The 27,545-nt window shown below is 30.4% G+C and overlaps 4 protein-coding genes across 17 annotated transcripts; 2 read left to right on the top strand and 2 right to left on the bottom strand.

The window, feature by feature from the left end:
- Window positions 1-205: 205 nt before the first annotated feature.
- On the top strand, window positions 206-11,055 carry Wde (Fibronectin-III type domain-containing protein windei). 4 transcript variants are annotated; one of them, XM_076325807.1, is made up of 14 exons: window positions 206-714; window positions 4,335-4,675; window positions 4,818-6,749; window positions 7,663-8,027; window positions 8,133-8,393; window positions 8,465-8,785; window positions 8,851-8,995; window positions 9,070-9,254; window positions 9,610-9,699; window positions 9,801-9,858; window positions 9,952-10,025; window positions 10,108-10,207; window positions 10,280-10,445; window positions 10,525-11,055. In XM_076325807.1, the coding sequence occupies exons 2-14, from the start codon at window positions 4,408-4,410 to the stop codon at window positions 10,637-10,639; spliced, it is 4,080 nt and encodes a 1,359-aa protein (XP_076181922.1). In that variant the 5' UTR covers window positions 206-714; window positions 4,335-4,407; the 3' UTR covers window positions 10,640-11,055. The 4 variants fall into 4 exon arrangements, with proteins under 4 accessions (XP_076181922.1, XP_076181943.1, XP_076181937.1 ...); XM_076325828.1 differs by having other exon boundaries at window positions 208-714; window positions 10,280-10,449; XM_076325822.1 differs by lacking the exon at window positions 206-714 and adding an exon at window positions 2,710-2,876.
- A 1,184-nt stretch (window positions 11,056-12,239) lies between these two features.
- Window positions 12,240-17,271, top strand: LOC143154060 (putative E3 ubiquitin-protein ligase RNF144A). 9 transcript variants are annotated; one of them, XR_012993985.1, is made up of 8 exons: window positions 12,240-12,340; window positions 13,635-14,222; window positions 14,298-14,460; window positions 14,523-14,845; window positions 14,932-15,180; window positions 15,308-15,375; window positions 15,507-15,583; window positions 15,689-15,773. XR_012993985.1 is itself a non-coding variant. In XM_076325866.1 (6 exons), exons 1-5 carry the CDS (start codon window positions 12,311-12,313, stop codon window positions 15,166-15,168), a joined length of 1,341 nt encoding a protein of 446 aa, XP_076181981.1. In that variant the 5' UTR covers window positions 12,240-12,310; the 3' UTR covers window positions 15,169-15,180; window positions 15,308-15,670. The 9 variants fall into 9 exon arrangements, 4 of the variants coding, with proteins under 4 accessions (XP_076181981.1, XP_076181973.1, XP_076181955.1 ...); XR_012993986.1 differs by lacking the exon at window positions 15,507-15,583 and having other exon boundaries at window positions 15,689-17,271; XR_012993983.1 differs by lacking the exon at window positions 15,507-15,583 and having other exon boundaries at window positions 14,932-15,209; window positions 15,689-17,270.
- An 833-nt stretch (window positions 17,272-18,104) lies between these two features.
- Window positions 18,105-23,971, bottom strand: Crc (bZIP transcription factor crc). Of its 2 annotated transcripts, XM_076325893.1 has the most exons (3): window positions 23,824-23,971; window positions 22,879-23,196; window positions 18,105-19,456 (listed from the first exon to the last, which is right to left on the bottom strand). In XM_076325893.1, the coding sequence occupies exons 2-3, from the start codon at window positions 23,099-23,101 to the stop codon at window positions 18,621-18,623; spliced, it is 1,059 nt and encodes a 352-aa protein (XP_076182008.1). In that variant the 5' UTR covers window positions 23,102-23,196; window positions 23,824-23,971; the 3' UTR covers window positions 18,105-18,620. The 2 variants fall into 2 exon arrangements, with proteins under 2 accessions (XP_076182008.1, XP_076182017.1); XM_076325902.1 differs by lacking the exons at window positions 22,879-23,196; window positions 23,824-23,971 and adding an exon at window positions 20,970-21,880.
- Window positions 23,972-24,505: 534 nt separating this feature from the next.
- On the bottom strand, window positions 24,506-27,107 carry LOC143146244 (inactive hydroxysteroid dehydrogenase-like protein 1). Of its 2 annotated transcripts, XM_076310359.1 has the most exons (5): window positions 26,796-27,107; window positions 26,122-26,285; window positions 25,779-26,015; window positions 25,086-25,429; window positions 24,506-25,017 (listed from the first exon to the last, which is right to left on the bottom strand). In XM_076310359.1, the coding sequence occupies exons 2-5, from the start codon at window positions 26,276-26,278 to the stop codon at window positions 24,808-24,810; spliced, it is 948 nt and encodes a 315-aa protein (XP_076166474.1). In that variant the 5' UTR covers window positions 26,279-26,285; window positions 26,796-27,107; the 3' UTR covers window positions 24,506-24,807. The 2 variants fall into 2 exon arrangements, with proteins under 2 accessions (XP_076166474.1, XP_076166484.1); XM_076310369.1 differs by lacking the exon at window positions 26,796-27,107 and having other exon boundaries at window positions 26,122-26,419.
- Window positions 27,108-27,545: the final 438 nt, after the last annotated feature.

The raw sequence follows: 27,545 nt of genomic DNA, 5'->3' as shown, positions 1-27,545 counted from the left end.
ATTATAGATTGTTATTTTGATAATATATTTAAAAAACATGATATTTCAATCTTCATTTACAGTTTTTTAATAAGCAGTAAGAGTTATATTGCTAGGATTCTTTAGAAAATATTATTAGGTAGTGCAGTTACTAATTAAATAAAGGAAAAAAACAACTTTGTGAAAGTGAAAAATATATGTAAATATTTAAAAAAATATATTGTCAACACTTAATTATTAGCGATTTGGCGTATCTGTATATACTTTTAACAACAAAGTGTATTTTAGTTTCTAAACAAAAGTATTTTGCGTACTTCAGCTAATATTATAAGTTCTGAAAGTATTTTGCGTCATAGCGCATGCGTTGCTGAAATTTTCTGAGGTGCAAACCACACTATATATGTAGGTCGATAATTCTTAAACACATTTTGCCAATAAAATTTATAGTTATAAGGGTTATGATTTCATACACATTTCGAGTATAAGACAAGTCCAAAAATACGATTTGTTCAATTCAAATTTTAGTCTTCTCCAAATGAATCGCGTATGCAAACGGTTACGAATAAAAGTGGCAACGTTGCTCTTCGCTTGTTTAGGTTGCGGTGTTGCAGATACTCGATGTACGGGTATCACAGTGTATCTTCGTTTCTGGCATTTATCACAAATATAACGTATTTTTGTAAGACAAAGAACATGTGCATCATTGATTGAAGACCATCTGCATTATAACATAACGTAAGTTCATCAGTTGTGTACATACTTACATGTCACAGTTCAACAGTGGGTCACTCTGTTTTCTTGTTCTAAATCGTTATAAGATCCAAATCATTACACACATTTACCCAAATCATGGGCAAATTTGACACCAAAAAATTTTGTGGTAATCATTTTAAAAATAAACTTGACAATTTGATATCTTAATAGGTCTACTGAACCAAAGATGATGTTAAGTTTGATACATTTCATGTCTTTTCATTAAAAAATAGCAAAAACAATTTGATAATTTACTTAATACAATTTACATGATGTATACAAATTTGGGTCTGAAGTCCCAAATGTAACGATCGAGGCCATTGCAGATGTCATACTATATACGAAAAGCTGCCATTTTATATAGCATATGTACGCCATTTTGTTGTCCTCTCATACAAAATGAAAGCTGATGTTCTTATATGCTTATACTCAAATGTATAACATTTGAATTACGGTATATAATGAAAATTAATATCGAATAGAAATATAAACAAAAATTAAACGTTTCTAATAAAACCTTTACGTATAATATCTTATATAATATTTTAATACATACTAAATATTTAACATGCAATTATTTATATATATATTTCTCAGCGCATAAATGAATATTCCATACTTCTAATTATATATTTTTGTTAAAAGTTTTTACTATATTTGCCAAAATTCCGTAAAAAAAATATGGATTGAAAAGTCAAACCAATTTTTTTTCCATTGGGGTTACAATATGCTTAACACTTAGATAACCGATCGCAAAGATCTTAGTACCCGTTTACGCATCGTTGAAAAATTGAACTAAGCGATCGACCATTTATGTCTCGCTTTATTTTGAGCATTAATTTTAAACTTTATTTTATTAATTAAAATATTACAGGACAAAGAAATTCAAGTATAGTATAGATCACATACTTTATGCGATGAGTAATATTTGCTTAGACAAAATTCGACCAGCGTCTAAGTGCTAATAATTTTATTAGACTATTATTCTATCTATTAATCAGCATAATATTTGTTATGAATTATTTTTTTTATAATGTTTTATTTTAATTAAAAGTTTAATGTCTTTTAGTGTACACACTACACTCCCCTACGCATACGTAAACTGTGGTGCGCATGAGTAAAACACTAATAAAAAAAACGGTCGGTTACTGTAATATACAATTTTAACAATATAATCTTAACTATATTACTACTACGTAATTGGGTATTTTTCCGTTTTATGTATTTCGTATAATGTAATAAAAAACACAAATTCAGAAAGAAATTAAATGTCTTTTATGTTCTATTTCGATTACAACAACCTTATTTTATCTATCAAAAGAAATATCACATAATGAAATAGGATTATAATAATAAACGTATCAATAATAAGTTCAATAACCTAAATATATCAAATATTTAATCTATATTGTCTAATTTAAACTACATCGATATACACGAACGAATATTTTCCTACCTATGAAAAGCTACACACAGTTTCCTAAATTCTAGATCCGTAAAATCGATCATTCTGATGAGTTATAAAAGTATCACAGTTCTCCCTCCCACTCAGTGAGCGTAGCGTTGTATTACCAGAGTGACGTATGTTGACCTCGTCAGTGAACGCAGAAGGAAAAGGGAAAGAGTGGGGCTACTTATCAAACGTTCAATATAAGAGTACTTACAAATTATAAAATAGTATTTATAAACATTTATTTCTGTTTTTACACACACACACACACACACACACACACACACACACACACACACACACACACACACACACACACACACACACACACACACACACACACAACTTAATAATTAAATATTCATATTTAATTGATTAATTAATTGTTGAAATTGTCTGGTATCAATTGTATTGCATCATCAAAGAAAAAATATATTCGTAGTAAATTTCTGAATTCATATCAATTTTTTTTAAAGTTAATCGAACTTTTTCTTAATTTACAAATATAGATTGATAATATAATTGTAATAACTAAAATATTCAAACCAACTAAATTTTTCTAAAATTAAAATTAATATTAGTAGCGTAAAACTTTAGGTAGTATTAAGTAGCTTAAAGTTATGCAAGGAGTAGGGGAGTCGTAAATACGACCTTGTTTTTTAATGCTAAATATTCCTCGGTTCAGAATTTAAGGGTAAGATTTTCATGTAAAACTTTGTAGTTTATTTAAACATTTTTAACATAGAAGTGCTTTTTCTTAGGTTTTATTTGTTTTATTTTATTAAGAATTATTTTCATAGAGAGCAAATTATGACGCCATATTGAACGACTTCGTGTACAATCGTTGACTTTCGTGTGGACGCATGTCGGGGCCTATGTTCAGCAATACTCGTTCAATAGACAAGTTTATCGGGAATCCCGCTTTTCTGAACATACACTTTTGTAGTTCGGATTATATTTATTTGATACTATTTTGACGTGATTATCTATTCTAACTATTTGTGTTGTGTATCTTTACTTGTTTTAATATTAAAACAATATTTCTAATTCGATTAAACCCTTGGAACTTTGTTGGTGACCTAAACGTACGAATTGTTTGTTACTGGCTTAAAAATTGTCTTAATGTATCGTAAAATATAAGGCTAAGATTTGTTTGGTATAATTTTAAAATAACAATAAAACACACTTCTTTGACAATATGATACACGTGTTACGTGGAATACAATAACAATAGTTAGCAGTACAGCTTCAATCCGCCATTTTTGTTAGTTGAGTACTTATGGGCCAGGGACGACACATGTTGGCGCGTCATCAAGGGGCCCACATTGCATTATCGCCACTTACACTCGGAAAAATTGAATTCTGTACCAGATACATTGTGATAAGTGTTGCAGTTAATGCTGCTTAATAATTCCGTGCACGAATTATATGTTTAATGAAGTGTTGACATTCCGTGGAAAACATTGATTTAAAGAAAATTATTATTTGAGTTTTCACATGACTGATTATATGATTAATTCTTTTATATAGTGTCTTGTTATGTATTAAAGGAGTGCAGATTAAATTGTTTGTTCAATATTCTAGCTTAATGGAAATAAAAAGTACTGTAATATAGGATTAAACTGATTATAACTTTATGTTTTATTACATTGATAGTCACCAAAATATGAAGATTGTTATTAACTACTCCAGCATTAACATTTAATTCTAAAATATTTGTTCAATTTGTTTAAATTACTTATTACATTTTATTGATTGTATGGTACAGTATCTGCATCATATAGCTATATATTATATTTGTAAATTTATGATCATAAATAAATGCAAAAAATAAACAGTAGTAATAGTTAAATTCTGAAAAATTGTATTTATGAAAGTAAAAATTCTCTATATTCCATTTTTTACAACAATAAAATGTAAAATGTAGTCTTGTAGTATATATTGTTTCACATTGAATTTAATGACTTCCATCATTTATATTCATAATGTATTTTAATTTAATTTTAATTAATTAAACAATTAAATGCATTTAATAAATATTTGTTATGAATATGCTTGTATATTATATGTATAATTAAATATTTAAATATATATAAAATCATTATTTTACATTTTAAAATACAGTTGTCTCAGATACAATAATCACTTACAGATCAAAGATTATTAAATTTTGAAGATAAATGGATGACCTGTGACATTGTCTTGAATATCTCATCTTGTCTATAATGGAGGCTTTAAGAAGCGATACATTACATACTCCTGACTCTATGCGTTCGTTGGCTTGTATCAGTACACATCATATTGATGAGTTATCAAAAGAAAAAGAAGATGAACTATTATATGGAGCAGGTGATGATGGTGATGAAGAAGATGCATTGTCAGATGACAGCATACGTTTGAGACTGTCTGACGATGATGATGATGTTGATCCAGAGGATGTGTTAATGTCTGTTGTAGATGGTAAACAAAATAAATCAAAAGATGAAAAGATTGGTAAGTTTTGCTGTTTGTTCCTCACATAACCAAAAGCTGGTTTTTCTTTAAAATTTATAAATACCATTAAATAAAACATTAATTCAAAGTTTATCCATTGTCTCATTTTACATAACATTTATTTATTTTATTTGTGTTACAGAAGTGATGTCTGGGGAAAGTGAAGATGTGCAAGTTTCTCCTGTTCCAGAAAATAATATACCACAGAATGACACAACTACGAGGGAAACGAATGAAGAGGAACATTGTACAGGTAATGTTTCCATGGATGACAAAGTAGTAACTGATAATGAAAAGGATAACAAAAGAAATGAAAATGGATTGATGAGGCCACTAATGACTAGCATGCCTCGTTATCCGTGGTCAAATTATGAGTCTCAATGGAGGTTTGCAAGTACTCCTCGTAATCGCTCATTTTGTAGTGTCAATCATATTTCTTATACCAGGCATCGTTATTCAGCACCTAGAGGACATTATAGAGGTCATTCGTACGATTACAATAACAGATTCCACAATGCATTTCTTCCTTTTGAACGAGGAAGAGGTAATGGAAAATTTAATTCATATAACAAAGTAATGTATGGCAATAGACAGCAAAAGAAAGCTTTCAAATCTGCTGCTATGATGAAACCTAATGCTACAAGTGAATTTGACCAAAATCTTGTGTCTTCTTTAAATACAGATATATCTTCAAGAACTAAAGTTGACATGAGTGTCAAATATGAAAACAGTACTAACAAGAAAAATGAAAAGTGTAATGTGTTAGATAGTGAATGTTCAATTAGTAGTGAAAAGAATAATGCTAATTTAAATGAATTACAGAATAAAAATCTGGAAGATACTAAAATTGAGGACTTGAAGAAAGGAAGTGTTACTAATACCAGTTGTGTCAATGATCCATTGGAAGTACAGCATAAACTAACAATTGCAAATGAAAATTTAAAAATAATACCATTATCTAATAATACTGAATGTAAAGATACTACTATTGAAACTAATGCTTTTAATGAGTCCTCTAGGGAAGAAACTGCAAATTCTTTAATAAATTCCCATGATAATAATAAGGAAACAATTAAGAAAGTTAAAACTAGCTCAGATAATGCTAATTCTGAATGCAGTGATTTAAATGATTCTAACAATTTTAAAATATTGGAAAAATTATTGACCGAAGGCTCAAAATGTAACTCAGACGATGAAGTTGTTGAATGTATTGAAGAGAATGATAAAAGTAACAATAAACAGGATGAAACAATGAAAAATATGGTTGATTCAGATGTAAATGAAAGTGAACAAGTTAAACAAATTCATAAATCAGAAACGCATGGATTTAATGCAAGTGAACAGTCTGCGGAAATAAATCAGAGGATAGAATTAACCGAGAATAATTGTGAAATTAATTCAAATAATCTTGAAGAGGAAAATGTGACAAATACTGAATTAACAGTAAATGAAAAAGTAATGAAACATGAAATAGAAGAAATTTCAAGAAATGAGAAAGATGTTTCTCCTCAAGGCATAAAATCAAATGAGGAAAGTAAAAGTAATGTCCTTAAAGCAAATGCCATGGTATTAAATGATTTAAATAGTGCAGAAGGAGATAAAGAAATTCAAATAATACAAAATAATCTACTATTTGAACCAATTACAAATGGTGTAAAATGTGATAAAGACCAATTAAATGATAGTGATAATAGTACAAATTCTTCTAAATTACTTCAAGTACTACTTGTTCCTGAAGATCGATTAATTAATTCAAAAATTAATCTTCAGGAACATAAGAAAGATACTATTGAAGAAAATGTAAAATCTACAGGAAAAGAAAGTTCAGCGATAAATTCTGCAAACAAGACGTCAAAACCAACTGAAAACATTGTGTCTACCTTGGACGAAAATGTTTCACCTAGTGTCAAATCACAAAATGTTTCATTAGGTGTTGTTATTGATGTAAAAGACAATAGTGGTGATAGTGATAAAAAAATTGTTGGCGTTCCAGTAACTACTAAAAGAAGGAGAAGGCGAACAAAAAAAATGATCGCAGCGGCACAAGAGGTTGCTTGTGAAGAAGATAAGCAAGGTAGGACATAGTTTATGTCATAGAAGTAAATGTAAACTCATTTGTAATAATACATACATAACTGATTCTCGTAACAATTATAGAAAACAGTAGGAATTTGTGTCTATTTTTTAAAATAATTTTTCACTATTACTTCTTTTTTATTTTTATTTAATTAAGAAAAGTATGCAGATATTGTATATGATGATATTCAACTTATATTTATAAATACATTACATGTTCATTTTACATTAAATTAATTCTATTTTTTGTTAGATTTTATCATTAAAGTGGATCTTAGATTGTATTGAAATATTTGATTAGCATTCATTTTTTTTGTTCACACTCCTTCTATAATGGAATACAAAATTTACACCAAAAGCATATTTAATTGTGACAAAAAGAACATAATGAAGTTTAAAGATCACATTTCAATAGCAGTCACTAAATGCAAAATAATTATTATAATATACAATAAAACAGAAGAATAAAAAAGTTTGAATTATACTACAAAAATTGCACAATATAGACTGAAATAATTAATGTATTTTGAATGTACATAACAAATCAATGAAAATTAAATATATATAGTAAAACGCATAATATTTAAAATTTTCATTTATGAAAGTTATCAATATAAATTACTTATCTGAGTAATTGCCTATTCGGTTATTTAAAATGTTAATATATTCTTCTGTGTATTATAATTATTATTATTATATTGTATATTTTAATTGTATACAATTTCCACAATAATACTACAATAATCTCAGGAATTTAAAATTATAAGCAACATTGTCAATTTCATTTCATTTCTGAGGTGTGCTTGTTTATGTTTAATCTTTAATCAATTATCTTTTTATGATTGAATTTATACAATTTATTGTGTTGATTTTATAAGTTATCAGGTTTTTATTACAACATTTTGTTATAGTTAGAGAAAGTGGAAGACAAAAGAGAAGAACAGCTAAAAATGCAGAAGAAATAATAAGAAAAAAGTTTCTTAATCATGATAGTGATTTAGAGTCAAGTGATAGTTCAGAAAAGTTTGTAATTGTGAATCATAAAATGAATCAAGATGCACGTCCCTTATCTCCACCCTCTTTAAAACGCAATTTTCCCGACGTTGATGGTATTACTATGAATGGTAATGTTAAAAAAGTCAAAGTAAATTGTGAAACTTCATCTAATAAATTAGTAACAAAGGAAAGTGATTCTGAGAACATTAAAAAACTTGATTATGTTCACAAATTTTTCCGAAGAGATCTAAAGGAAAAACTGCCAAAATTGAAGCAGGAAGTATGTTGAAAGTATATAAATTTTTCATATTAGCTCAATAATATTTATACTAATACAATATTAATAATAAAAATTCTATATTTTAATTCTAATAAATTGTTCAAGGAATTAGAAGAACTTCTAATACAGAAAATTGTTGAAACAATTACAATGCGTGGTGAAATCGGCAAATTGAGAGAGCAAGCACGTATATCAGAAAGAAATCAAGAAGTGACGCGTGCAAAATGTCAACAATTGACAAAACAGATTAAAGATTTTGAAATGGTTTTAAGTCGCAACGCCGCGGACCGACGTGCAAATAATGAGAAACCTATTCCACCAATCAAAATTAATAGATCGGTTGGATTACAAGTTAATTTTATAATGGTATATATCCAACAATTTTACTAAAAGTTTATAAAATTTAATACTATTTATACTTTATTATTTTTGTATAGGATCATGGAATGCAGAATTTGCGACAATTGCAACAGAATTCTAATATGAAATCTTTACATGTTTCAAATGGTAGTAATACACCAAATACGTCTAATAATGAAACAAATAATGCACCTAGTCCAAGGAGAGGAATTAAAGTTAGATCTCCTAGACGACCTGAACCAATAAGTGGACAAACTGCTGTGATCTCACAAAATCATACTCAATCACCAAACATTATGCCTACTATAACTCCTGCAGCTTTAGTTGTAGCTAAACCTGTAGATACACAGCATTCTTTAACACCTAATCAGTCTAATGTTCAGCAAATAATGTCTAATGTAGGTATTTAAAATTTGTTATATATTGATTAACTTTATGAATAATGTACTGGTTATTGTTGCAGTCGCAGCCACAACAACCAACGCAAACTGTAGTTTTAAATGGAAAATTTCCAAATCAAATAAATCGTCAAAGTACTACCGTGAATATTGCAAAATCAAGAGCAAGCGATCTTATCGATCTTACAGATGAAGAAGAGAAAAGTAAAGGTATATAAACTTATTTAACTGTCTTGACAGGAGTGAATGCAAAAATGTATTATGAAAAACTTTATAATTTATAGTTGCTGCCAGTGTACCAGTTGTTACAACAACAATAACTGATCAACAAATAAATTTAGCACAAAAAACACAGCCTTGCTTTCAAAGGGTAATTCAAACTATTCCTGGAAATGTAGCTATAACAACTCAACCTCCTAGTATAAGAGTAGTACAACCTGCTAGCCAACCGACACCTACTGCCTTAGTGGTACGTAAAAAGATAATACAACAGTGCCGGGTATACGGTCCGTAGGTTGGGATAATATTTGGATAGTTATCGCTGTAGGTAGTTGTTCCAGAAATTTCTTCTCGTTTCGAAATGAATAAAATGTTAGAATGAAGAATATTGAATACGAGTAAATAATGATACTTGACTCGGATACGTTTGTTTATTTTAGATACATAATGTCGAGAAGACACATGCCGCGAAACCAATTCTTAGAACTAGTGAGGATAAAGGCGGACTGTAAAGCCGCGCGAAATTGAGACCGTAAATCCGGCATTATTGTATATGAAAATTTGTAATCGGCACGGTAAACATTTGCATATAATTGTTTGTTTAGAATAATATGAACGCTCCTCGATTAGCATATGTAATGCAAAGTGGTGTAGGTCCAACGAGGCAGTTACTAATAGCACCGAATTCCAATCCGGTAAAGTGAATGTCTACTGACACGCTCTTATTAAAATGTATTTAAAGAATTAAGCGTGTGTAATTCCTTTGTAGCCTCATATCAAAAATTTATAATTTTAGATGCGACCAGTGACTTCGTGTAACAGAGCTTCATTTTCAACTCTAACGTATAAAACTGGTAATGTCATTGTACAGAAATAAATAACAACATAATATATAAATGCTGTATCAAATAATATAAATACCGGATCTAATAAAATTCTATTTGCAGGAATATCAACAGTTGCAAATGGAACAGTTAGAGTTTTGACCACATCAGCTACTTCAACGGTACAGTTAAACAAGGTACTACGCATTTTGAATTGGTCTTTTCATCTGTTTAAACATATATAAATATTTCCATTATATTTACACTTACCTTTTTCAGCATCCTGCTCCTTTACCAGATACACGAAAATATACTCTAAATCCTATTTGGAAACTTCCACCGCCAGCTCCATCATTGAAAATATCTAAGACTTCAAATGGTGTGTTATGGAATTTATATATATTAAAAACTTAAAAAGTACATAAATAAAACGTTTACTGTTATTACATAGGAATAGTACTGTCCTGGAATATGAGTTTGTCTGACAAACATGCAGATATTGCTAGTTACCAATTATATGCATACCAAGAAGTTGCTGGTATTCCCCCTAACATATCGTTATGGAAAAAAGTAGGAGATGTTCGAGCTTTACCACTGCCTATGGCGTGCACTCTTACGCAAGTAATTTGAATAATTATTTAATGATTATCTATATATTATATCGACACTTTTAATATTGATAATTTTTTTTCACAGTTTTCCGAAGGCAATAATTATTACTTCGCAGTCCGAGCAGTTGATACACATTCCCGAAAAGGACAGTATAGCACACCCGGCAATATTTCTTTATAAAATGTACGACCAATATTAAGTTATTATTTTAATCTTATGTTTAACGCACAGTTATAATGTAACAAGTCATGTCTCATGTAGCAACAAATTCTCCCTGCAGTCTTCTAAATTATCATTTAATTTATCATATCTATTGCATGTGAGATAAATTTGACAAAAATTACAGGAGTGTTTATAATCAAGAGGTATGTTGTATAGATTACACATGCGAATGAATCTGTTGTATAGTAGTATTTGTTTAATTATAAGTAATTATTGTTCATACAATTGCTGGTAACTATGATATGACTGTAGCTAACATATTTTTCTTGTTCTTTTTTATACGCCTCTTAATTTATAAAATCAAAAAATATAAATATTAATTCTGACAATGTATAGTCTACCATTCTGTCTTTGCTTAAGAAATGCAATATAACAATTTTATACAATTTTCGTGTCATGTTTCATGAAGTATTATTTGTACGTCACCCGGTAGTATACAGTAATTATAAGAGAATGTTTTGAAATTCTATATATTTGAGATATATAAAAAATGAATGACAGTAACGTGGTAGCAAAACTCCATGTCTACAAAAGCACATAAAATATTCTAGTCAAAAAGTTTCTTTAGCGATTATTTTGATATTCACATCTCGTAAAGACTGCTATTAATTAAAGACAAATATGCAATTGCTTAAAAGTCTGATACTGATATTATTATTCACTGGAGGTGTTCATAACTGTTGCTTCCTTGCGTTACATATTAAATAATGCCTGTTTTAATCTTTCAATTAAATTTAATTTACTCCCATAGTTTGTGAACTGTCTTGCTGATACATAATTTGCTCAATTTTGATACAATTGTAATAAATTTTAAATGTTAAACAATAATATACACCGTAGGTTTCAATTTCATAAAGGAAGGCCATGATTCAGTATCTGTAAATATTAATGTCTATATATTCTGACCTTTAACATTTGCAATCACAATGTATATGATCTATACTATAATTATCTAATACTTTGTTTCTAAGTTTCAATCATTTTTGTGTGATAAGAATGTATAATAAAGTGATTGTTCATTTTTTACGAAAATTTGTAATGAAAAACAATTCCTACAATCATTTTTAAGTTTGAGTACAATAAAAAGAATACATTTTTTTAAAAATAAAATACATATTAGTTACTTCAACTAGTTAATAGTAAGATAGTACAATTGCTATAAAATTATACGAAATTATAAGCATTGTTTAGTTTGATATATCGCTATATACAGTATACAGTATAATATTATAAGCACTGTTTACTTTGATATATCATTACATTAAAGAATTTGTGAAAATTTAGTAAATGATTTTGATGTTCAAATATTTTAAACTATGCAAAAGTTAATAATAACATAAAGGTCTGTACAATGACGTAAATTTTACTTATTTAATATTAAAAAGTATATATTTTTCGTCATAATTTTGTGTGTGCGCGCGCGCGCGGTAAGTAATAGAATAAAAGTAAAATAAATAAAAAGAAAAACAGTGTAATATAAATTTGTACGTCATTCACTCCGTTTAAAATTAAATTTCCCGCTCTTTTGTGCATAATTTTCTTTCCTACAGTAACAGGAATGTCAAGTTTTGTGAATTGTTAATGATGCATACGTATATGCATATGGAGTTTATATCTTAATTTCGTCTTAATTAATGTACAAATCGCAATGTGTAAAGCAAATATGAAACACGAATTGGTAAGATACTTTAAACTCTTTTCAGATTTTATTAAATAAAAATATTATTTAAATTTTAAGTACAGGTAATCATTACAAATGTAGATAACTTTTAAAATATCAACTACATTGGAAAATTTATGAAGCACAGTATATAATATCAAATTATTAAAAAGAAAATTAAATATTATCAAAAAAATTTAAAACCTATCGCGTTGTACCTTTAAACCCGTTACCTGCACACGTAGTAATGTACAAATTATATCAGCAAAAGATAACCAGTGAATATTTTAACAAATTTTTACTTACGGTTGTTATTTATCGGGATGAAAAATTCTATCAGGAACGCTATATAAAAAATTTACTAGCGAATTTCTAGTTTGAGAAAATTTTTAATTTCACGTTTGTCACAATATTTTGTTCCTACTCGTTGCATTCTTCGTACGCGTCAAGTGAGTCAGAAGGATACAATATTATGTTAAACACAAAAACAATTGCAATTTCTGTAAAGATATCACAGTACAGACGTAGTGATAATCCTTTTTTTCGATACTCTAAGAAAAAGTGTAAGCAAGTGGGGGCGGAAGTAGTTAGTCGGTAATTTGTGTATACTGTTTGCTGTACTTTGTGACACAGAACATGAATAGTCCGTGAAATTATTAAAAAAACCATTAAATCGAAGAGTATGCGAATGGAATAATGTTTAAGTTGTCAATGATGTGCACTCTTTGGAATAACGAATATGTGTGAAATATTCGCGTAGCAATTTTCTTACTTTTGCAATATATTTTAGACTGACAAACACAACATAAATATTGTTCGAATACAGCGATACTTTTTAAACATTTCACTAGCACTTTATAATCTCTTTTGAAGAGTTTATACAATATTGTTACTTGACTATTATTTTATTTCTTTAGTTAGTTATCGTGAATTACAAGTTTTTCTAAAATTAAGTAAAGAATTTCGCATGTCAGCAGATTTGTATTAAAATGCAACTATTCTGTAAACATGCAGTGTCGCAACTATGTAATAAAAATCGATAATATTTCTTAATTACCTCGAAAATATATAAATAAAACAGCATGAAAATTATAAAGGAGAAAATGAAATATGATAACCATTGTGAAGTTATGCCAGTATGAGCGAATTGAAATATGCAGTGGCAAATCATTTGATGGGTGTGACATTTTTAATTTTTCTGATTTATATATGTCCTTCATTGTATGGCTAATGCTGTTGCAAATTGTCCAGAAAAAGTCAATAAGCACAGTCTTTCTCTACAACTGGTAGTGAAATCTACATTGATAATTAGGGGATGCCCAGCCTACATTCGCTCGTCGTACGACGAGCTCCACTAATGGATATGGGTACTGCCACCAGCTCTGTGACATCTGTGAATCCATCTACTAAAATTGCTACTAATCAGAAAAAAGTTGATAAATCCAATAAACTTAATGGAGTGAGATTGCCTTTATTACGCAAGGAAGCAAGCGTTGTAAATCTTTCTTTAACGGAAAGAACTGCATTAGGGAAAGGAGTAGATGCACCTTTACTTAGACCCGAAAGTAGCGCAAGTTTGGAAGCCCGTGGTAGTAGCTGGTTGAGTGTAGGCCCAGGAGTATTAAGAAAATGTGAAACTGCAGTGGGATTAAGTACTTCTGCATTGGAAGGCAGACCCATAAATCGAAGTCGAGTTTGTTCTCGCTGTTCTAGTTTTTTATCATTGGCATCCAGTTCACGCTACAGTTTGGCTGCAGGCAGTTTTGTTACTGCAGGTAGTTTTGTTACTGCAAGTTCTCAACAAACACTTGGACGAATTTTTTGTAAATTATGTCTTGTTGACACTACTCTTTCCAAAACATTTAAAATAGAAGGCTGTGGTTGTTCCTATTGTAAAGATGTATGTGTAAGCTTGTTCTTGGTATATTTTGTGAAATGTTATAAGAAGAATACTATATATATTTTAATGTTTTAGTGTATGAAAGCATATGTTGAATTTGAGATTGAAGAAGGTGCGTATGAAATAAGTTGTCCCGATGCACAGTGTGAACATGGAGCAATACTGTCCATAAAGGAAATAACAAGCCTTGTTAGTCCTGAACTTATGGAAAAGCATCATAAATTTCGTTTGAATAGAGGTGTGTATATTAATATGTATGTTTTGATAAACAAATTTAACAATTTTTTTTGTGACATACAGATGTATCTATGGACAAAGCACGTGCCTGGTGTCCACGTGCAGGTTGTGAAACAATATGTTCAATAAATGCTACTGGGTCAAATGGAACTGCTATTGGACCTGTTCATTGTCCTAATTGTTCTACAGACTTCTGTTCTATATGTCGAGAATCTTGGCACAGTGGTCCTTGTTCTGATCTTTCATTAGGTATACCATTTGATGGAGATCATATCAAATGTTGTCCTATGTGTTCTGTACCTATTGAAAAGGATGAAGGTTGTGCTCAAATGATGTGCAAAAGATGTAAACATGTATTTTGCTGGTATTGCCTAGCCTCTTTAGATGTAAGTATGTCTATTTGTTAGAGTAATAATATTAATCATTTTCCTTATTAAAATTTTCAAATTTTATAATTGTATAAATACTACAGGATGACTTTTTATTGCGACATTATGACAAAGGACCGTGTAAAAATAAATTGGGTCATTCACGTGCATCAGTTATTTGGCATAGAACACAGGTCATTGGAATTTTTGCTGGATTTGGGTTACTCTTGCTTGTTGCATCACCATTTCTTTTATTGGCTGCACCTTGTGTTGTTTGCTGTAAATGTCGTGTATGTGGTTCATCCAGACTTGAACAAGAGGAAGGTGATACTGCAACATAGGACCTTTAAAAGGTTTTCAATATTCTCGTCATTTCTCCTCAGTATGATAAACATGTTAAATTACATTCAATATGTGGACGCAATTGGCGACTTATATAGATATACATTGAATCTAGAGCACCGTATCACTGTATTGCAGGAAATCTAAAAGATGTAACATCTATGACTCACTCATATAAAATTCCGCAAAGTCTTCGTGATAAAGGGGTAATATTCTACTTTATGTTATTTGTAATCAGAAGGTATTTTGACCGTTAACGTATTACTTGCAAATTTTTGAGTCTAAAATGAAATGTCTCTACATATTTGTACATAATTATAGTGTGACTATTTTTTAGTAAGAAACTTACAACATTTACTGAAAGCTACTTAATACTTAACTGCATCTTGACAGTTATAAGTTAGATTTTGAAAGGTAGTAATGATTTTTTTTTACTGATACCATTAATAACATTTACTTTTAAACAAGTTTAATATACCAAATCATAAATACTCATGAATCTTTTTTGAAACATTCCAGGAATTTATATTTATATTGGATTTACTGCCATATCCAGAATTATGTTAATTACTTTTTGTAAATTATGTATCAAGTAATAGTTTGCATCAAGATTTTGTTTTTATAAATACATAATTTGCTTTCTACATATTTGTACAATCTTTAACAATACTCAACATTATATTCATGTACTTTTAATGTTCGTTTGTTGTATATCTGAAATAAAAATTTTGTGAGTATTCACATACAGGTATAAATTAATAAGCGAACAATGTATATCTATATGCACGTCTGTTTTGAATTCAGTAAAGCTAAGGTACGTTTTTATTAGCAAATTATTAACTATTGGTTGCATTGCACAATTTCTTCGTAACATATTATTTATGAGTGCTCCTCTGTTTAGATTGCAGAATTAATTACATGTATATTACATGTACATTATTATAGATACATATGAATAATTAAGTGGCATGTAAGTTTTATCAAACTTGTGAAAAATTTCAAATTTAGGATATCTGTAAATTCCATTATTAATACATATTTAATATATTTAATATTAATAATATATTTATTATAAATATGATTTCTTTATTTAACCCTTTGTGGAAGGACATTTTCGAGTATGAGAGTTGAACAGAATAGGACGTTTGTGAAACTTAAATATAACATTATCCAATGTATTAATTTAATTTTAATTTAATGAACTATTCACATATGTAGTATTTTGATTAATTATTGGCGATTGAGTTGAGAAATTCCAAATACGTGTTCAAAACGATTAAAGTACTTTATTAAAAATATTTCGACATGTATTCTCAAAGGGTTAAAAGAACATTGCTCTATACATGTTGTAATGCTATCGAAATTCAATTTTTCGATTTTATAATAGAATGTAGATCATAAATAACGAAAGAGCAGTACATTATAATGTATAATGAATAAAATTAAGTAATTACAAAATATATGGCAGACCACTCAATTTCTAATAACAGTTGTATACTGTACTTCACAAAGTATTTCTTTCTACTTGAAGAAAAAAAGTTATATGTTCATAAATTTAGACTATTTGGTATTATGGTATACAAATATTTTTTCGTTGTTTTGTATGTACTTGTGTGTGTGTACACACACACACACGCGCGCGCGTGAATAACATTGAATGAAAAATGAAATAAATTATACAAAACATGAAAATTTTTGAGTAGGTATCTGTTAATCTATCTTGTATTACTGATTACTATTGGATGTAAATAAGGGCACAAATGTTGTATGTATATATGCGCACACATGCACATATATACGTGCAACTCATCTTCAGATTATACATACAACGTGTACATGTAAATATTTGTTTCTATTTAATGCAACTATGCACGGGAGTCATTTTAACTCGTATATTATATAAAACAAAAATGTAACAGATTAAAAGTTGTAATAGAAGATTAAGATAGCAAGTTATTTGCTAGTAACTAGTTGTACGTTAACGAATTAATAATACAATGATCTACAAATAATTAATGTTACAGGTATCCTGTTTTGTCATGATTTTCCCATATTACGATTATCTCTATATTTGTTCAGTAACTCTTTTATAATATGTTGCAAATATGATAGCTCTTATTATATTTCATTAACATAAATAATTAGTATTTGCTTCGTAATTAAATTTGCTTAATTAATGGTCAGTGTAAAGAATACAAATATATGAAGTAATTAAAATTCGTATAAAACTGCAGTGCATATAAATTTTACATTATTTTTATGATTTCTGTGAAAATTATTTAATATGGCAAAATTGTACAACTGTGATAAGTTTTGTAAGCTTTACTTGATATTGTTTATTCATGATACATTTATACAGTTGATTTTATTTTCATTCTAAACACTATTTTGACATAATGTATTGGATACATATATAGTGTGCAGAAAGAAAGATAATTAAATAATAAATGATAAGAATTTAGTTTTTTCTTAATTAGCTGATAAAATATTAACAGAAAATATGAAGCAAAATAATTTTCTTAATTTTTTGGGAAAATAATATTCTAAGAACATATTTTCATGTTAATATAAAATTATGCGATAGTCATTACACACACACACACACACACACACACACACACACACACACACACACACACACTTCAATGATCGATTATAAGGTCAATGATAGTAGTCAATAAACTGTGTGTATTTAACAGCTCTATAAAATTCAATTTTCATTAATACATAAATATTGTACAATGCAATATTTTCGAGTACGAGATGTACATTTGATCACAATGGTTATGACAACCATATTAATGATAAAAGTAACTTTTAATATTTGTTTTTAAAAAGAGTTATATTTGAAAAATGTATTTCTTACATATTCTTTAGATTATCCTATAAAATGCAACTATTTGATTAATATTTTTAGGGAATCAGAAAACAGGTATATTTTTGACAATAATGTTGATGTTTATTACACAATAACCCATTTCTTACTTTTCTAATACAATATTTTTTGTAAGAAAACTCATAACTTTATTGGGTTAGAACTGTTTGGAATGAAAAGATTTACATTATTAAGATGCATCAGATCACTTGTAGAATTCTCAGCAATAGTAAGTTTCCACTCAATAGAGTTTCATAGGGCTATATACTTCATAAATTCTCTTGTTATTTAATGCATCTTGTTTGCTAATCTTAACGGATCATCAATAAATCAGGAGATGGTGTACATTTTATGGATTACATGATGACAGTTCTGTAGTCCTACTAAGAAGCTGTGATAGGTTTTAGATTTACGTTTAAATATGTGGCTAGTTAAAAAGAAAGGGAGTAACAATCAATAATCTAAGTCTACATACTACAATATATTATTAGTACCATTGTAAAATAGTTAGTGTCAGAAAATATGGTTAATAAATTTAATAAACGTGATTAAACATAACCGTGTTTGATACATGGATTATTTGATCAGACCCTTGGCTCTAAATAAGTCTCTCATCAAGCCCTTTAAGTATCCAATTTCTCGCTGCAAATCTTTCATTTGATTTTTCAGTTTTTCATTATGATCTGTGAGCTCTCGTTCTTCGCCCAATATCTCCTTTATTTCTTGTTTTTTCTTTTGCCTATAACGTGTTGCTGCGTTTTTATTTTGTTCCTTTTTCCGTACTCTTTTATCTTCTACAGACGGGCGGGAGTAAGGTTTCTGGCGATTTCTAGTTGATGCACATTTCCTTCCGGATTCCAAAATCCAATCTGGATCATCTACAGAATCTTCAGATGAAGTATAACTACCACCAGAGCTGGTACATGGACTGGATGGTGAAATATCTTCGGTATGTAAACGTACATATTCATCCACCACAGCTAAGTCATGTGCAACATCTGTGTTTAATGGATCTAATGATATATTTTTTGTGTTCCATTGTGCAGGTACTTCATTAACATATGATTTTTCCTCAAAAACTACCACACCATATGTAGACTGATGATTAGAATACAATGGTTGCACAGGTTGTAAAGTAACAAGTAACTGGGTATCCACATTTAATGGTTTATGTGGTGGTGGTGATTGAGGAGGTGTAAGTGTGGAACTTGATGATGGGACTATTTGATGGCAAGCTTCCACATCTCCAAGAACTGTTTCAAACTCTTGTAACAAAGTTTGGGTATGATCTTGTTGGGGAATCTTGGTAGCTTCATTATATGATGTCGGTTTAAGTTGTCCACTTTCAGGAACTGGTAATTCCTCAAAAATGGGAAGTTCAATTTTTTCCTCTAACCAATCAGAAAAAGGCTCTGTAAAAAAAAAAGACAAATAATTTTTAATGTAAATGAAAACCATATTTTTCACTTTTACAACTGAAATATAGAGAAAATTAATGTTTTGTATCTTGCTTCATTTAATAATTTGCTTGCACGCAAATTTTATATCAAACAAACAAAACATTGATATCATTATATCTGATTTTGATAATCAGATATATTTATATCTATTAATAAACATACTTTTAAATGTTTCTTTTAGGATGTTAGTATAGTAAAAGTATAAAAGATCATTATGGAAATATAGATTTTATAATTGAATATTATTACATTTCTTGTCTTAAATGAAGGACAGAAAAGTATAATTTGTTAAAAGACCAAGAATAATATTTAAATTATTTTGTCAATGTATATTTAGAGATTAACAGTACTTTTACTTGTCTTGCATGAACAATAAGTAGGAGTGGTACATTGATGTATATATAATTTCATGGACGTTACTAGTTCAACTAGAAAAACAAGTTCTTGATTTGCAATTTCTTTGGGTACTATACATTTACTGCAATCGATATAGATATAATGTTATTTGGAGCATAATTTAATATTAAAGACAAGAATTTATATTTAAATAAAAATTTGTTTTATTTGAAAAATAAATAAAAAAATATATAGTTTTAATTTACAACTTAACTATGTAAACTTGTTCACTAAACTGAGAAGTACTTTTCTAGCAAAAATGTAAACAGGAGGTTTCCAAATCTATAACAAGATAGAATCTTGTAAGTTTATTTGTTACACATTAATATTTATTGTTGTAAGTGAAAACAAAATTTTGTGCGATGACACATATATTTTACTACAATGCAAGTTTTAAGTTTATTAAACTACCCTCAACCTACTTCTTTATGAAACTTTGATCAGACTTTATGTGAAATATGCAAGTTATCTTCATTTAAATACAGAGGGCATGAGGTTAGATAAGATTTTTTTTAATTATAAAAATTTATATAAGTACATAATACAATTTTATCATTAAAGAATATTAATTATAAAAACTATGTTAATGCATTTTAGAAATAATTTAAATTGCTAGTACTAGGTTCAATTTCTTGTTTTCATAACTACACAAATTATAGCTGACTTTTACACACATTTTAAAAAATAATCCTTTTAACATATTCTCCAATTAACGTGTGTAGAAAGTGGATCTAAATCACGGGTGTAGTTCTTAACAAATCAATTATTTATCATAAGAAATGTTTTTTTTTTTATTAAACATTCATTGTAAATACAATCGAAGATGATAGATTTGCAATTATATGGATAAATCATTGCGTATGATATAATACTTAAGAACTATTGTTCTCGCAAAATTTGACAAAATAATTCGATAGCAATTACTTTTAGAGACGATTCGATCCAATTCTGCTGAACGATAAAGCAAACAATGTGGCAACAGTGCTCTGATATGCGTAATAAAGATATTTTTCTATCGAAACGAATGTTGGAAAGAGAGAGGAGATCGAGTAAGCGAAAGAAAACGTACCACTAAAACATATAGCAGCCATTATCACGTGCGAGTGTTTTCGCGTGAACCCTTATTAAAAAAGAAAAGGAGAAGGGAGAATAATATAGATTGAAAAATCGTTCTTGATGTACGGTACGGTGTATTTTTTTGATGCGAAGCAGCCAAGTCCAACCTACAGGGACGCGAGTAGCCCCAATTCAACGTCTTTTTACCAGTTTTTGGGAATTGACAATGATTTCTCGGTTCCACGTGTAGCGATATGCGAACTGCATGCTATCATATAACATTAGCACGCTCGGGCATCGAGAAGCGTCTTTTTCTTGGATCACTTTTAAAGATGCCAGTATCGTTAAAGTACTGGTCTACACTTGAATTTGTTCTTGTAGGTCGATATAAACTAGATATTCACGGATATTTCGCACTTCACCAATCACTTTTTATCGATCGTAATCCAACGCGATCAATTAAATATCACCGTTCCCGGTGGTGTCTGTTGCTTAAGAACAATTTCAAATTTTATTCCAGTAAATGTTGCTGTTTCGAAACCCACTACCTAATTGGAATAGATTCCGAGAACACGTGCGAATACGCTAACGTATGTTACGAACAATTTCTATCCCGAACAGAATCAATTAAACTTGTGTAAATAAATAATGTTTATAGCCCATTGAAAATAACAATACAGTATAGCATACAATTCACTATAGAACAATTCAGTTTTCTGGCGTTAAGATCACTGACACGGTCGTCGACTTGTATATAAATTAGGAATGTGGTAGATTTTATCGCTAAAGAGGCGTAACTCTTTTACTAGTTCGGTAAAGTGAACCCAATAGAAATATTTGTAGATTTAAAACAATAACAAAAGTGCATTAAACTCGACAAACGATTAAGTATCGCCAGAAAGTTGACTTGTGATGAAGACTAATCGACGGAATCGTATGATCAGTTTACAATACTGCGAGACCACTCCTGCTTATCTTTGGACTTTCCCCTCTGTCGCCCCTACTCCAACGCTATTAAGCACACGTCATTCCCCTATCGGCCTTCAACCAAAGCTGTTTATATAGAGGTTAACCAGTTTGTCCCACTCTCTTTTCCAGAAAAAAAGAAAGAAAAATGAGACACATAGTAGAGGAAGCGAGAAGAATGAAAGCGAAGGAAATATCGAGAATGCAGTTGAATAAAACGTTAACGTTAGTTTCTATCCTTTTCATGCATAGAGTTCTGAAAACTTGGGTACGCTGGTTTAATAGATGCATGAATATGAACGAACGTTCTGCAAGTGTTCGCCTACTCTTATGCACAGTTTGATATTTAAAGATATATCGGCATCACGATACTTTAATATTCGTTATAGACACTGCGTATTACAATAATCTTAAAATCGTATAAATTCTACTAATCCACTAAGTAACCAACATAACCAAATTTCGATTATTATGAAAGGGGTATTTACTTATTTTATTATTAATATAGAAGCCTCTACATATTTACTCTTTATAAAACATATGCTGTTTGGGCATATATTTTTGTTTTTGTAGATGGATATGTATATATCATGGCTTAGTGTTTACAAATTTCCAATGAATTGATTTCTACAGTTATATGAAAATTGTAATACAACCTATATCATATATGATATCGATTTACAATTTTCTTTCTATAATAATTGACTTTTCTATCAATATCAAACTCGATAAGATACATTCCTAGAATTAGACTTGACATGTGTAAAAACTTGAAGTACATCTAAGAAACAAATTACCTGGTAATAATGACAAAAAATGATATATGTTAAATGTAGCAATAGAAATATCGAGTTATCAAATTCCAATTCAAATTAGGAATGCTCACTAATATTTATAAGCGGACATTTCTAATTACCAATTATTACTATTAATAAGATCTTAATACAAAGACTTACCTTCTTTAATCCATTCATCTAATTCTTCTAAAAGTTTTGTAGCAACTTGTGCACGGGTAGGATGATCTTCATATATAGCGGGTTCAACATTTTTAGTAGGCTCAACAGGTTTATCATCAAATAAAAACCAATCATCTTCTACATCGGTTGACAATCCAATCCCCTTAGGGGATATTGGTTCGAACTTCCACGACAACATCTCTTGGTTTTGACTGGATGTCATTGTCGATGGTGGTCCAATCAAGAGGTATTATAAAATGATGAAAATAAATTTGTGTCGTCGGTACGACGTAGCTCGAAATGAGCGCCATATTGGCTCTGAAAATGTTAAATATGTGCGTTACATATAATGTAATTAAGTGCTTGCAACAAAAAGTATCACATACTTAAATACAGCAAATTTCTATACAGTTCTTGTGAACATAAGTTTCTAATGTATTAATTTAATTTAATTAAATACTAATTAAAAATCAGGGATACAAAGGGGTATTTTTAAAAGAGAAATGAATTATTTATATGGACTTATGAACTACAGATTATAAATCAAATAGTTGGCTTAAAAATTTATGAGCGAGTTAAATACACGCCTCGATTGTCGATTATATTATGTAACTCAAAATTAACTCATAATCCTAACAATGTTGTAAAATATGAGTATATTGAAAAACTACGTTATTATGACGTAACACTGAATTGTATCATCTGATCAAATTTTTCAATCGCTTCATGAAATTGACTTATTCTAAAAATCAGTTTTTTAGAATAATATACAATTCTAACATTATACATATAAAGTTAACGAATATATCATTCGATAAGAGCGTCATTGGAATGTAAATGCTTGGTCAGAATGACTCACAAAATGGCAGACCCAGGTTACCGTGTAACCTCTTAACCGTTAGGTAGAAACTTAAAGCAATCCTTAAAGTAACAAATATCACTTACTCCATGGTAGTTTGTTGTATCGGCACACTTGCGTGTGCAAGTCGCTCGTTGAACTACTGATTCATCTTGCCCGTGATGTGAGATATATGGAAAATTCGAACGTCTTTCTTTTGCGATGCATGGGTGAAGAGTGAGCGCCCCGTTCGAGAATTTGACCGCTTAGGTCACGTGATCTAGAAATGCGTACGCAAGGGTGCTCAGTCGAAACGTTTTCATGGATCTTCTGCGCAACCACCGTGAAAGTTGAAATACAAGATGTATGCTTTACTTTATTAAGGAAAAATTTACAAAAAATGTTGAAAGAATATTTTATATATATATATATATATTTATTTATTTATTACAAATAATTCTATTCAAATTAAATCGAATCGAAAAGTCTAATAATTAAAATCTTCAAATTATACAGTTCAATAATTGCATAATTGCACGTTTTATGCTTTACAAATTACAAAGAATTACAATGAACTTACACGGCATGCCACAAATATTTGCTCGGTCAGTTGTGGCGAAAATAAAAAGTAATATATATTCTACACTATGTTTGAAATATATATATATATATATATATTAAAAAAAGAAAAACAATATACTTTATTTGCTGTGAAAATAAATCATAAAGTTGTATTTCCCGAAGTGCATTTACGAACAGATATCTGGAAAATTGTGCGAAGAAATTAGAATTCTATGTTTAAAGACGAATCATTTATTTAAAAAAAAAAATGATACTTACAAATTAAACTTTAATAACAAAATAGTATATTTCCTACTGTACACATTTTTTTTCTACATTTTCTGTTTATCGTTCCACCTCTATGAATTTCCTCAATACAATTAAAAACCTTCCTCTGTTCCTTCCCTCCTTTATTTAATCTCATGCGAAGAGTTGACAATTATGAATCGTAGAAACTCGATTAATTTCATTAAGTTCACAACAGGGTAAAATGGGGAGATTTAAATAAAAAAACAAAGACACAGAAGGACTTAGCTGGTCCTTTTTTGCTTAAAGTATTCCTGTCTGAAACTTTCATTCATAAATAGTCCAATTTTCGTTCTAATCTGTGTCGGGGGAATCAACGTGAAAATTTTTTGAATTCCATGAATCCAGTAGCCAGTACTCGTATTCGTTTTTCCAAGTGTGGTGATCGCATTTTTGGCATACGTTGTTGCACTAGGCACAAAAATACTGGATACCTGCAACGAAAACAATGAATCGTTTATTCAGAAATGAATTTATAGAGCATCGTACGCGCTCACTTTACCTGCAGCCTGTCGCTGAATGCGTTCATCTTTGTGTTCACGAAGAATGGCGTCAAATGTTGTACAGTTAAACCGAATCTAGAGTATTCGGCTCTGATCGCTTTAGAGAAACTGTTGATGTAAACTTTTGTTGCAGCGTATACAGTCATTAACGGTAATGGTTGTAATTCCGAACCGGACGAAATATTGACGATCGCACCCTTTCCACGTTTTTGCATCTGCCCGATGACCAATCGTGTCATTAACGTGGTAGCCCCGATATTTATATTTATGATGTCCCACAATTCGTCTTCCGGAACTTCACCGAGATACATGGGGTAGCTGTATTGCGTACCGACGTTGTTCACTGGAAAATATTCATGCATCGATAAATAATCAATCAGTTTGTTAATTCATACGTGTTGGTACGAATTGGGTTGTTTCGTAAAGCCTGGGCATAATTTTAATACCGGATATAATACGCAAAAATGATATTTCTTTGATTATTTCTGCAAACTGTATTCATCTTTCAAATTATATTCACATTTCGTGAAACGTCCTGTGCATACAATTATAGATTTCTGTATACTGTATCGTATACACGATAGGAAACCTGTTTCGCGTTAACGGTTCACAATTCAAAGATGAATGCAGATAACGTTTAATAACAGTGGATTGTGCACAAAGTGAAACTTTGATTAATCGCGTTCAATCACCTAAAATTCCGACCGGTATCTCTTTCAGTTGTTCCGCGAGCTTCGCAAAGATCTCTTTCCCTTTGCTAAAGTCTGCCACGATGATCTTCACTTCGATGCTCGGATTGTCTTGCAAAATTTCAATCCTACATTTCTCTAACTTTTCCATGGTTCGACTGATCAGCACCAGGTTCACATTTCTTGCGGCTAGCTCCTTCGCGTACGCTTTACCGATACCGTCGGTGGATCCCGTCACGACTGAAATTTCAACGACGCCTTTAATGAGACAACCCTAAGGGGAAATGAGAAACAACCGCGGAACAAATACACTTTGTCGAACACCGATACGTTTACACTCGCTCACCTGCCCATTCCCCGAACTTGGTACGCAGATCGATCGGTTTCGTGTCGATAATCGGCATGAGAATTTCCCATAAGGCGTCAACGATTTTCCCGATATAATTCAATAACAGCCAAAAGACGAGCAAACCAATTGGTAGCCAAAGCGCTATTTGAAGCATGATTTACCTTAAACAGAGACGTAAGTCAGCTTCGTTCGTAATTGAACTCGATTAATAATCTTCCTTTACGAAGATCGTATATCGTACTCGTTGCACACTGTTCTCTAAATGAACCGTGTTACACGATCGATTGTTTATAATTACGCAACGTGCGATTATAAGTACACATGCAACTATAACTCGTAAACAAGAAAACTCGTCAATAATTACTCGTTCGTCGAATGATCGTTTTAATTTAATTTTTCTTTGTTACGCTATACGTGTAACTATGTATGAAATCGGAAGGAACGTTCGAATCGTCGTTTATCACGAAAAATATTTGAAATTCTTTCGAACGCGACTATTTCCTAACGCGTATCTATCCACGATAAAAATCGCGGACAAATAATAAATATAATAAACAGTACAATAAATATACATATCGTCGGATTTAAATCCAACAAGACCGATACGTCGAATTATTTCGTTCGTCGTTAGACGTTCCGTTCAAATGTAATGCGTAAAAGCGCGGCGTTACCTAAGTACGTGTGAATCTTCTGTATCTCTCGCGAATGCGATACCACGGACATTTATCGCTCGAGATTGCGTTGTATCTCGATACGAAATTTTTTTTTTAAGCTCGTTTCTCCTCCTATTTCCTTCTTCGGTTCGTTTCCTCGTAGTTTTCACCGAGCGTTGGTGTTATTTTCACGGTTTTCACGAATGAACTTCGTTTTCGGAGAACGGTCAGCCAACGAAGGCCAAAGCGAGACTAAAGCTATCCGTCGGCAAGTGGACGGCGCGAATGACGATCGAAGGTAAGGCACTTTCTCTGGATGCCATACGAGCCACGAGCCAACTAGTGACGCGTCGTTTTAGACGAGGACCTTTATACAGGTGCGAAGCGTGAAAAAAAAAAAAGTCAAAAATTGCGCCTACGCTACCTCGATAATTAAACGCGCCGAGTTTTTCGTCGTTGGAAAACATACAACGCGTCGTTATTTTTTAACAATTTTTCTCGAGCTCGGTCTCCACGTATTTGGGACATTGAGTATCGATCCTACGAGGATCGAAATCGATCCGTTTCGGTGAGAAGCGTTCGCTGTACGATCGATGCGTACAGATTCGAATTGTCCCGATGAGAAGCAATTTCGCAATCGTAACGGCCAGCTAATTTATCAAACATTAACGCGATAGTGTACGCGATGCGATCGATGTAATCTTTGTTTCCATTCCCACAAATATTCGCGACAAGTTTTACGAAAAATTCGTAAATGATCATCCGGCA

This window comes from Ptiloglossa arizonensis, chromosome 1, assembly GCF_051014685.1.
Source record: "Ptiloglossa arizonensis isolate GNS036 chromosome 1, iyPtiAriz1_principal, whole genome shotgun sequence".
In the NCBI taxonomy this organism is placed as follows: Eukaryota; Metazoa; Arthropoda; class Insecta; order Hymenoptera; family Colletidae; genus Ptiloglossa; species Ptiloglossa arizonensis.
The sequence above is the reverse complement of the archived record's forward strand: the minus strand, read 5'-3'. Positions and strand labels throughout refer to the sequence as shown.